Genomic DNA, 12,016 nt, shown 5'->3' with positions numbered 1-12,016 from the left:
ATCTGTGCTGTGCTACCGTGATGCCTTTTGAAGGATGTAATGCTAGAATGCAATTCAACTTTATCACAGATCAAAATGACGCATTGACTTATAGCACTGGCAGGTGGGTGGTGGAGTGGCTGCTACAGGCAAGTAGCTGCCAGGATTTGAATGTGGGAGGTCTTCCTTCCTAGCCCAGAAGCTTATTTTAAAATCCTGCTTAGCTAAATGAAAGCTTTCCGCCCCTCTCCTAACCCCCTTTCCTTTTGTGTCATTAGATTGTAAGCGGGTGGACCAGGACAGGCAGAAGTATGAATGAGTCCTAAGTCCAACTGATTGAATAGAGCTTTCTGCTAAGTATATGGATTTGGGGTTGCAGTCTTATTCCCCTTCTAGAGTATGGACAAAGTTCTCTATTTTAACAAAGTGGAACTTACGAAACAGCCCTTTGAAACAACAAAGACTAAGAAATAAACTGCAGCCTTTGTGGAAATTTCATGAGTCTTCCAAAAAAAAGTTATTAATTTTCTTTTTTCAAGACTGTGTTCTTTTCCTCTTCTGCAAGGAAGCATGAATTTCCCCATTTTTATTCTTAAGTGGTCTGTGAGTTTTCACCTTACAAAAAGGATAAGTCCCTCTCACACTCTGCCACCAACATGAAGACAATTATTTTGGGGTCAGCAATTATGAGATTCATATTGCCTAAATAGCCCCTTAGGTGTGACTTTTTTTTTTCATTAAATGCTGATAAGCAGTTTGACGGTTTTTAATTGCTTCAATTTTTGCAGTCCATCACCTAGGTTCCACTGGCACATCTCGTCGTTCTTGTTCACCATCCAAGAGATAAACCACAATCCCCAGTTCTTACCCAACATCACCCTGGGCTATAACCTCTATGAGAACTATTTTGATGCCAGGATCACTTCTGATGCCATGCTAGACCTGGTTGCAGGTGGCAGGAGCAACATTCCCAACTATAAGTGCAGGAAAAGGAATAACCTTCTGGCTGTTCTGGAGGGGGCCGATTCTACACTCTCAAAAGAGATTTCTGCCATGTCGGGCGTCTACAAAATCCCACAGGTATGAAGGGAATGGTAAGAAAGAGCATCAAAAAGTGAGAAAAGTATGGAAAAGTTCAGGGGTCTTTTCCCAAAAAAAATCCAGCCTTCACCAACCCGGTATCATCCAGATTTTGTGGACTACAACTCCAATTTGTCACAGCCAGCACAAATGTTGTTAGATATTAATCATTTCAGGTTAATAAATATCTGATCTTTATCCTGGAAGCAAAACGAAACACTAATCTTTTCCTTTCCTTGCTAGGTCAGTTATGGGTTGGTTCCTCAAGTTCTCAATGATAAAACTCATTTCCCTTTTCTGTACCGAATGGTCCCCAAAGAAGAAAGTCAATACTTGGGTATTATCAAGTTGCTCCTGCATTTCAGATGGACATGGATTGGCCTCTTAGCTCCAGAGAACGATGATGCAGAAAGATTTATCAGTGGCTTGACACGTCTGATGATCAGCAATGGGATTTGCATTGCTCTGTCAAAAAGAATTCCAGAAAAGAATCCACATCTAATGTTCAGTTTCAATGAACCCTTTGTCCTATGGAGACAACTGGGTGTATTTGTTTACTATGAAAATACTCGCATGGGGTGGCTCCCAATCATGACACTACAAGCAGCACTTGGGGAACAAATTGGGCCAAAAGTCTGGATCACAATAGGTTTAAAGGACATCAATGTGTTTTTATCTTATCCTCCTGATTTATTCCAGTACATCCATGGGTCTTTGTCCTTCATAATGAAGTTGGGGGAAAGGACTAAGCGTGACTACTATAACCCATCGTCCTATATTCTTCATCACTTCTGGCAGAAAGCGTTTCATTGTTTATATTCAAAACATGTGCTGGCTGTGAAAGGTTGGAGAAGATGCACAGAGAATGAGAAACTGGAGCTGGTCCCTGAAGAGGAGCTGGAGAGAGCCCTGTCTCAAAACAGCTACATCACTTACTTCAGTGTCCAAGCTGTGGCACATGCCTTAAATGCTGCATATTCAGCTAGATCAAAGTGGATGTTGGTGGCTGGTGGAGGAGACAGGTTGGAACATCAAAGGCTACAGCCGTGGCAGGTATTTTCTCTCCCTTTCTGCAGACTGCAGTACATTGCCCCAAAATGTGACATCAAATTTACAAGTGAGACCCATTTCTGAGGCAAATCCAATTCATGAGGCTCCTGGTAGAGGTAAAAAATAATAATTGCTCATTATGCTTATATGGAAACTCTCTTCCCAGTTCAATACTTCCTCCACCGTGCCCAAGTAAATTATTATTATTATTGTTATTATTATTATTATTATTATTATTATTATTATTATTATTAATATTAATTTTTTATTTATACCCCACCCATCTGGCTGGGCTTCCAACAAAATATTAAAATACAGTAATGCATCAAACAGTAAAAGCTTCTCTAAACAGGGCTGCCTTCAGATGTCTTCTAAAAGTCTGGTAGTTGCTGTTCTCTTTGACATCTGGTGGGAGGGCGTTCCACAGGGAGGGCGCCACTACCGAGAAGGCCCTCTGCCTGGTTCCCTGTAACTTGGCTTCTCGCAGTGAGGGAACCGCCAGAAGGCCCTTGGTGCTGGACCTCAAACATATATATACAGACCTTAAACATTTATATACAGCTATTTGTCAAAAGAGCACAGGACAGTTCTCGATACAGTCAAACAAGATAATAAAATACAGCTCAAATCAGTTTTTGAAACTACAGATAATATAATACAAAATACAAAAATACAAAAAGATCTAAATGCTAAATGTGTTATATCAAGATCTAACCTTTCTTTTGTGTAATGAACTTACTGTGTTAAAAGATTTGTGATTTTATATAAAATGTGGTCTAAAAATGTTTAAATAAATAAAATGCCTGAAAAAGGCATATAGTTTAGTTGAGCTATCGGAGGCAGATTTGGGGCAATGTAACTGGTTCCCCTGTGCTGGGCACACGCAGAATGGAAGGTGAGAAGTGAGGGGCACAAAATTTGGGGCTTCCACAGGGTGCTACTGAAATTGGGGAGACCGAACCCCTGACCCCAATTCATAACAGCTCAAAGTGAGCAATGCTGAGATAGTATAGATTTATATTTCCTTAATGCTACTGTATCCTTTCCATTTCAGCTCCACCTTTTTTTAAGAGAAATTCAATTTCTGAATACTTCAGTGGGCAGGCTATATTTGGATGAGAATGGAGAGCTGTCAGGCAACTACAATATTGAGAACTGGATTATGTTTCCCAATAAGTCTCGTGTTAGACGGAAAATTGGGAGCATAGAGAGGGACACCTCCCCTGACATAAAGTTTACCATTATCACAAAAGCCATTGTCTGGCCCCAACAGTTTAACAAGGTATGAGACTCCTTATGTCACATGACAAATATTAAACTCCTATTAGTACTTAGTACTTTATATGGAAGCAGGAGGGGACACGGGTGGCGCTGTGGTCTAAATCAGCGGTTCAAATCCCCGCAACGGGGTGAGCTCCCGTTGCTTGGTCCCAACTCCTGCCCACCTAGCAGTTCGAAAGCACATCAAAGTGCAAGTAGATAAATAGGTACCAGCAGGAAGGTGTTTCTGTGTGCTGCTCTGGTTTCATCAGAAGCGGCTTAGTCATGCTGGCCACATGACCCGGAAAAACTGTCTGAGGACAGACGTCGGCTCCCTCGGCCAGTAAAGCGAGTTGAGCGCCGCAACCCCAGAGTCGTTCACAACTGGACTTAACTGCCGGGGTCCTTTACCTTTACCTTTTACTTTATATGGAACTTCAACTAAAATCCTTTCCACAAATATTCCATTGAATATTGTGCTGTGCTGGGAACTGCACTTAATAGTTTGTGATGCACCAGCATCTCTTAAGTTTATGTAGATAGCGTGTTTATACTTGTCTTTAAATACTTTATACTCTGAACTGAACTGTGTGGGCAAGGAATTTTCTTAACCGTGCACTCTGAAAAAGGCTGACAACTGGAGAGCAAGAACACTCTGATGTTCTGCTGGAATATGCTGCTGGGGGTGCAAGTAATCTGCTGACCACACTGGTTAAGGTGTGACATAATAATAATAATAATAATAATAATAATAATAATAATAACAACAACAACAACAACAACAACAATAACAACAACAACAACAACAACAATAACAATAATATATTATTTATACCCCGCCCATTTGGCTGGGTTTCTCCAGCCACTCTGGGCGGCTTCCAACATAATATTAAAATACAGTAATGCATCAAACATTAAAAGCTTCCCTAAACAGGGCTGCCTTCAGACATGCTATCATAGAATCCTAGAGTTGGAATAGACCACAAGGGCCATCGAGTCCAACCCCCTGCCAAGCAGGAAACACCATCAGAGCACTCCTGACATATGGTTGTCAAGCCTCTGCTTAAAGACCTCCAAAGAAGGAGACTCCACCACACTCCTTGGCAGCAAATTCCACTGTCGAACAGCTCTTACTGTCAGGAAGTTCTTCAGGAACAGGTTGTGGGCCCAGTATAACAAGTTATGGGTCCAGTGGCTCACAAGTCTAATGCAGACTTTACTTGGGATCTGATCTCTAATGCCAAAAATGGTGTAGGGGAGAGGACTTGGGAAATCATATTTCAAATCCCTGCTCAGCCAAAATGAACTTCACTGGGTGACCTTGGGCTAGTTATAGTATCTCCTCCTAGCATAGCACACAAGGTTGCTTTTAGGGGTGGATATAATAGTGTTCTTTTTTAGTTAATTGGGAGAAAGGTGGTGTTAATATTACTAGTAACAATAGCCACAGTATTAATATAGTGGTAGAAGAGAAAGGCTCTTTACCACAATGTAGTGGCACCCCATGACTGTTTCATCTTCCCCTTCTATCCCAGGACCCAGAACTCTTAGAAAAAAATTAAATAATAATAATTCAGGAGACATTTTTTTAGTTAGCATCATCAGGTGATGGTATATTTAATTTCTGCTCTTTATCAGTGTGTTTCATTGCAGCATTTTGTTTTGCACTATTATTCTGTCATTATTATATTGCTTTTGCTTATTCTGTCCATTGCCTTGAGAAATGATAGGTATAAATGTTGAAACAAGCAAGCAGACACACCAAGGTGTTAGAATTCCTGCTCCATGATTGCAGTCATGGGATTTTTGTCTTTCACATGATGTGGTATGTTTTGACTCCACAGAGTGGGAAGTGACGGAGACAGGATGTTTGTGTTACTGTGTTCCGTGAAGTTTGTCCTTTCTTCTTTTTCTCTTTGCTGTCTGATGCTAGAGAGAGAGGGGGAGCCATGTTGCCGTTCTCCATGTGTGTTTATATGTAAATAAAGTAGATTAGCCAAAATGCTGAGTTGCTGAGGTCTGTTACGCGAATGATGCGCAAACTCTGCGGATCCCTAAGTGTGCCAGTGTCAGTTGGCATCGGTCGCTGTGATGTTCGGGCTGAAGAAAGCTTTTGAAGCTCCCGAACAATCAACCAGGAGGGAGAGAACATGCCAGGCGGGCATGTGTCTCTGCCAGGATCCTACTCGAGTGCAGGCTGAGCTCCTGACACAAAGAGGTTTCCCTTCCATGCTGTTTTGCATCAAAAGTGCTTCCCTGAAAAAAAGCACATGGGCTCAGTGAGATCCCCTTCAGTACTCCATAGGCACAGATGCTCCTAACACTTCACCCTTGATGAACCTTCTTCTCTGCATGGCTAGGCTGTGCCTCTCTCCAGGTGTACCAGAAGCTGTCTGCCGGGCTATACCAAGGTGGTTCAAGAAGGAGAACCACTTTGCTGCTATGCTTGTGCTCCATGTGCGGAAGGGATGATCTCCACTGAGGAAGGTGAGTGAATCAAAGGTTAGGAAATTCCTTAGGAGAATATAAATAGGGTGAAGAATCACTCAGAGAGACTTTCAGTGAAGATTCTAAAAGCATTTCTGAGCATTTATAAAGAATTTTGCCTCCCCTAATAAACAGGTGTCATCTCCCCCATAAGAATCTTTCCCCCCCAAAAAAGTAATAGAATAGATTGTTTGGTTGTATATGATGCTGAAGCCACTCTTTCCACCCTTCAGATGCAGACCATTGCATCAAATGCCCAGAAGATCAGCATCCAAACAAGGACCAAGATCAATGTGTCCCCAAGATTATCACCTTCCTGGCTTATAAAGAACAATTGGGGGTCATCTTAACTTCTGTTACCGTATTCTTGTCTTTAACAACAGGCATTGTGTTAGGAATCCTCGTTAAATACAAGGAGACTCCCATAGTGAAAGCCAACAACCGAGACCTCTCCTATATCCTTCTCTTCTCCCTTCTACTTTCCTTTTTCTCCTCCTTCCTCTTTATTGGGAGGCCAAGGAAAGTGACCTGCCTTCTCCGACAAACAGCCTTCAGCATCATCTTCTCGGTTGCCGTCTCTTCTGTTTTGGCAAAAACCATCACTGTGGTTCTGGCCTTCCTGGCCACAAAGCCAGGGAACAAGGTGAGGAGATGGCTGGGGAAGAGTCTGGCCAACACTGTTGTCATTTCCTGTTCCAGTGTCCAAGTTCTCATCTGCACCACCTGGCTAGGTATCTCTCCCTCATTCCCAGATTCTGACATGCACTCCCAGGCTGGAGAGATCATCCTTCTATGCAATGAAGGATCTGCTGCCATGTTTTACACTGTCCTTGGCTACATGGGCTTCCTGGCTGCCATTAGCTTCACTGTGGCTTTTCTAGCCAGGAAGCTGCCTGGGGCCTTCAATGAGGCCAAGCTGATCACCTTCAGCATGCTGGTCTTCTGCAGTGTTTGGGTGTCCTTTGTGCCCACCTACCTGAGCACCAAAGGGAAATACATGGTAGCCGTGCAGGTCTTCTCTATGTTGGCCTCCAGTGCTGGGCTTCTGGGCTGCATCTTCCTTCCCAAATGCTACATTATCATACTCAGGCCTGACCTGAATACAAAGGAGCACCTGACGACAAAAAGTAAAGATAGCATCTAATTCTTAAAGTACAGTGGTACCTTGGTAGTCAAACTTAATCTGTTCCGGGAGTCCGTTCAAATCCCGGAACCGTTCGAAAATGAAGGCGCAGCTTCCGATTGGCTGCAGGAGCTTCCTGCACTCAATCAGAAGCCATGGAAGCCATGTCGGACATCTGGCTTCCAAAAAATGTTCACAAACCGGAACACTTACTTCTGGGTTTGTGAAGTTCGGGAACCGATTTGTCCGGGAGCCAAGCCATTTGAGAACCAAGGTACCACTGTATTCTGTTTTGACAGTTGATGGTGAGCACAACAGTAATGCTAGCTATGTAGTTGTCTGTAGAATATAGCTCCTTGAAGTTCAATCTCCCTTTAGTTTGCATAAATCATAAAATGATGAAAATGAATACAGAATGACACCAGCAGCCACACACCCTTTAAGCTTAATTTTCAACGTGCATGGTTTCATCATAGCCTGATTCCCACTTGATTCCACTGGTGGAATGCTCTCCCCAATGTGACTTGCCTGGCTCCTTCATCGCATATCTTTAGGCATCTGGCAATAGTAGAGGAGTTCAGGACCATGCAGAACTTGTCTGAGGCTCAGGGCGGCAGTCTTGTTAGAATAAGGGATGCGGGTGGCATTGTGGTCTTAACAACTGAGCCTCTTTGGGCTTGCTGATTCTAAGGTCGGTGGTTCGAATCCGCTTGATGGTGGTGTCCCAGCTTCTGCCAACCTAGCAGTTTGAAAGCACACCAGTGCAAGTAGATAAGTGCATACCACTGCAGCGGAAAGGTAAACAGCATTTCCGTGCGCTCTGGCTTCCTTCACAGTGTTCCGTTGCACCAGAAGCAGTCTAGTCATGCTGGCAACGTGACCCAGAAAGCTGTCTGTGGACAAACACCAGCTCCCTCACCCTCAAAGCGAGATGAGCGCCACACGCCATAGCTACCTTTGACTGGGCTTAACCGTCCAGGGGTCCTTTGCCTTTTTTTTCATTGTTAAAATAAAGTTATAAACTCAAACAAAACTCAAGCAGTTGGTCCCTGGCAAGGCCGCCCTGGCCAGCTTAGATCTCTGAAGTCTGAGGCAAGTCTATCTGGCTGTCCACTATCACAATCCACTCAGAAAACAACATTTAGGTTTATTGGGGGTTTATTTAAACAATGAGATGACCACATAGAGAGGTCGCACTGTGGGAGTGGCCCAAATGGCTACAATAAATGTGATAATGTGTACCCCTGTAAATCCTTGAGTGTGCTTCTAATAGAAAAGTTATGGTAGCCTGTCACTGCTGATTTTGCAAGTTGCCGCCCCGCCCCAGTTGGGGTAGAAATACAGCTAATATGTAAATCACAAAGATACAGCACAAACCTAGAACATAAGCTGCTACATGATGCAAATGGCGACACGTAACACGCACACTAACAAAATGTATTCATGCAAGGTCATAGCAGAATATGGTGGGAATCAGAGCTTAGTCCGCAGAAACAGCCGATGCTTATGCATATGATTGGTCTAACAATTTAAATGAGGTAACGGTGTATATGATTGGTGGAAATTGAAATGCATTGTTTGAAACTTTATAAATACCACGGGGCGCGGTTGCAACTTTTGCAGAGCCATCCTATTGTAACCTATTGCTTTGCAATAAACAATGTTGGAATTCGTCCTCTTCAATCTCTTGTGTCGTTTTGGCTCGATACAAGAATTAAGGCATTTTTGCTTGCAAAAACACAACCCGCCCAAAAGACAATTTATACATTCATCAGCCTCTTTAAAAGGTGTATCAGATGCCAAACAGACCCTCCAAGTGTCCCTATTTCCCAGTGACAGTCCCGGATTTACAGACGCCGTCGCGGTTTCTGATTTGATCCAGGAATGTCCCGCTTTTCCTTAGGACATCCCTATGTTGGAGGATCTGGAGTTATGCGACCCCTGAGCCAAGGAGATAAGAAACTATACAACCTTTAGAAAACATCTGTATAGAGAAGTTTTTTTATGTTTAATGCTTAATTGTGTTTTTATATGTGTTGGAAGCTGCACATAGGAGCTGGGGAAATCCAGTCTGATGGGTGGTTGGGGTATGTATGTATGTATGTATGTATGTATGTATGTATGTATGTAAAGGTAAAGGGACCCCTGACCATTAGGTCCGGTCGCGGACGACTCTGGGGTTGCGGCACTCATCTCGTTTTATTGGCCGAGGGAGCCGTTGTACAGCTTCCGGGTCATGTGGCCAGCATGACTAAGCCGCTTCTGGCGAACCAGAGCAGCACACGGAAACGCCGTTTACCTTCTCACCGGAGCAGTACCTATTTATCTACTTGCACTTTGACATGCTTTTGAACTGCTTGGTTGGCAGGAGCAGGGACCGAGCAACGGGAGCTCACCCCATCGCGGGGATTCGAAGCGCCGAACTTCTGATCAGCAAGTCCTAGGCTCTGTGGTTTAACCCACAGCGCCACCTGCGTCCCTATGTATGTATGTATATATGTATGTATGTATGTATGTATGTATGTATAAATATCATCATTGTTGTTATTATTTAACAGGGCATCTCTATTTACATCAGAGAAATGTTGGAGGGTTTATCTGTGTGGGTTGCATGCATTCTGTAGCAATCAGGTTCTCAAACAATATCGTTATCAGTCAGGGCACAAGGATGTGCAGAAGACAGTCTCTCTTTAGCACAGGGGATATTTTATGCATCAAACTTTACAGGCAAGAAATTGTCTCTCCTTCCTGTTGATTCTCATGTTTAGCTGGTTGGTCTCACAGGCAACACCTGTGCAATTCCCAGAAGCTATTCCAAGAACAAGAATGATGACATGGAGGAGAATGATTGCATTGCAGTCTCTGTAGGACTTGAGACGCAGGTGCAGAAGTAGAAGAAACCTTGTTTACAGGACTTCACAGAAGTGGCTGTCTGGCCTTGATGCGGGTCACTGTGAGGGTGAAAGGTGAGCTTGGTCTTTAGCTGATGAAGCATCTTTATAAGGGTCATGACCAAGATAGTCACTTAGGATTTATTCAAATATAACCCCCTGACATGGAGCAGCTGCTTCTAAACATTATTAAATTATGAAACTTGGTTTTGTTTTGTTTTTTGACAGCAGGGTTGGTAATCTTTTTTCAGACTGTGGGCTGCATTCCCTTCTGGGCAAACTTCGGAGGCCCACATGCCAGTGGCGGGCAGTTCCAGAGGTAAAATCTGACAGAATAATGGGAATGCAGCCTAGTTTCTACACACACTCCTCCATCCTCCACTTAGGCTAGGACGGCCATACGTCCGGATGTATGGCAACCCATGGCCAAAAAAAGCTCTGGGTTTTGAAATATGGCAACCCTAACTCTTAGGCAAGTATGTGGCCATGTTAGAGTTCCAGGACACATTTCAGCCAGGCAAAGGCACACAAGTAGGATACAAAGCAGCGTAAGTAAGCGGTATGGGAGCTACCATGCCCTTCTAGCAGAGGCACCATCTTGCACTCAATATTGAGGGTGCCCGTCACACGTGTGATGTCCTGCACCTGGTGCGCATTGCATGTGTCTGATGTCGTGCATTGCATTGTCAGGAGGAGACCAAGCACGGCTTCAATGACCGGCAGCTCCTCATGCTCAGGAGACCCCATGTAACCTCGCAACTGGTTGTGGCAATAAACTATTATATGGGATGTACAGTCTGTTACGATATAGAAGCAACACAGCTGCAAACTGCTAGCTTGAAAACATCACATGATGGGAATTTTGGGACTGTCCGTGGGAAACAGTGGGACAGTCAGTTCACAGGGCAATGCACCGGAATTTGCTCAGAGTGTAATTTGAGACCTTCCTCTTGCGTATGCACAGGAAGTACAGGAAGTCTTTGTCACTTGATTGCTGGAGTAAAAAGAGTACAGACACGTTTTCTGTAATGCTGCGAGACAGAAATTAAAGCATGTAAATACGTTTCTGTCTATCTCCTTTCCCTGCCGGGGGAGCAGGAGGGAGTGAGTGTGCTCTTCCCACGCTGGGAAGAGTCGCTTATTGAGACCTAGCCTGGATCTTGCTGGGGAATGCAGCCAGGGAGGTCAACCGGAGATAAAGCCGGGTGCCTGGGAGAGTTGCCAGTTTCTCCCGATATAGGCTTGATTCCCAACACAGTCAACACACAACTTTTGCAGGGGTTGCATTTGGGTGATAGTGTGTAAAGTTTAAATCACATATATTCTGGACAGCCCCTTGGGATGCCCCCACCTGGCCATGCTTACCTTCTGGAACCAGCATGCCAAACAGGTCTTAACCCTCCCCCCCCCCCAAGCTTTTAAAGCTCTCTGCCTTCCTTCCCTTTAATCTGGGCTATTTTAGACAGGGCACAAGCAAAGGGTGGAAAAGAGAAACGTCATGGGAAATGGGGTGGGAAGTTGTTGATAATATAAAAGAAAAACTTATTATGTATTGGAACATGATTTTGAATTTCGGGGGGGGTAAAAAGGTGAAAGTGCGAGTGAACTAAAGACTTAATTTAATCGAAGTTTGTTATTGGTATGAGCTTTTGTGTGCATGCACATGAAAGCCCATACCAATAACAAACTTAGTTGGTCTCGTAATGTGCTACTGGAAGGAATTTTTTAAATTTATTTTATCAAAGTAATTGTTGAACTGCAATACAATTAAGAAGAATTAAATTAACAGTGAAATACAATTAAGAAGAAGTATATGGGGGGGGGAGTGGGGCCCTAAGCTATAGTTTGTTTAGCTTATATGTAAATCTGGCACTGCATGGAGGGAAGGGGAAGGCGGCTTCAAAAGAACCTTGTATGTTAATGTTTGAAACGGTTATGTTAAAATGCATGCAATTCTGGGGAAACATGTATATATATATATATATATATATATATATATATATATATATATATAAATGGGAAATTAAAGCATTCTCCTTAACAGGGGTTGTGTGTGCCTGACCCACTTTTTTTTATTTTCACAGCAACCCTGTGAGGTGGGCGAGGCTGTGAGATGGTTGTCATAGAATCATAGAATCATAGAGTT

The 12,016-nt window shown here is 43.5% G+C and overlaps 1 protein-coding gene across 1 annotated transcript; it reads left to right on the top strand.

Annotated features, from left to right (window-relative positions):
- Positions 1 to 20: 20 nt before the first annotated feature.
- LOC310672894 (vomeronasal type-2 receptor 26-like) lies at positions 21 to 7,000 on the top strand (the record flags this gene model as incomplete). The annotated part of the gene is made up of 5 exons (XM_083430547.1): positions 21 to 103; positions 768 to 1,059; positions 1,303 to 2,112; positions 5,730 to 5,856; positions 6,090 to 7,000. The coding sequence occupies 5 exons, from the start codon at positions 21 to 23 to the stop codon at positions 6,998 to 7,000; spliced, it is 2,223 nt and encodes a 740-aa protein (XP_083286673.1).
- Positions 7,001 to 12,016: the final 5,016 nt, after the last annotated feature.

This window comes from Podarcis tiliguerta (assembly GCF_965153285.1).
Source record: "Podarcis tiliguerta genome assembly, chromosome: 2".
NCBI classification, from domain to species: Eukaryota; Metazoa; Chordata; class Lepidosauria; order Squamata; family Lacertidae; genus Podarcis; species Podarcis tiliguerta.
The sequence above is the reverse complement of the archived record's forward strand: the minus strand, read 5'-3'. Positions and strand labels throughout refer to the sequence as shown.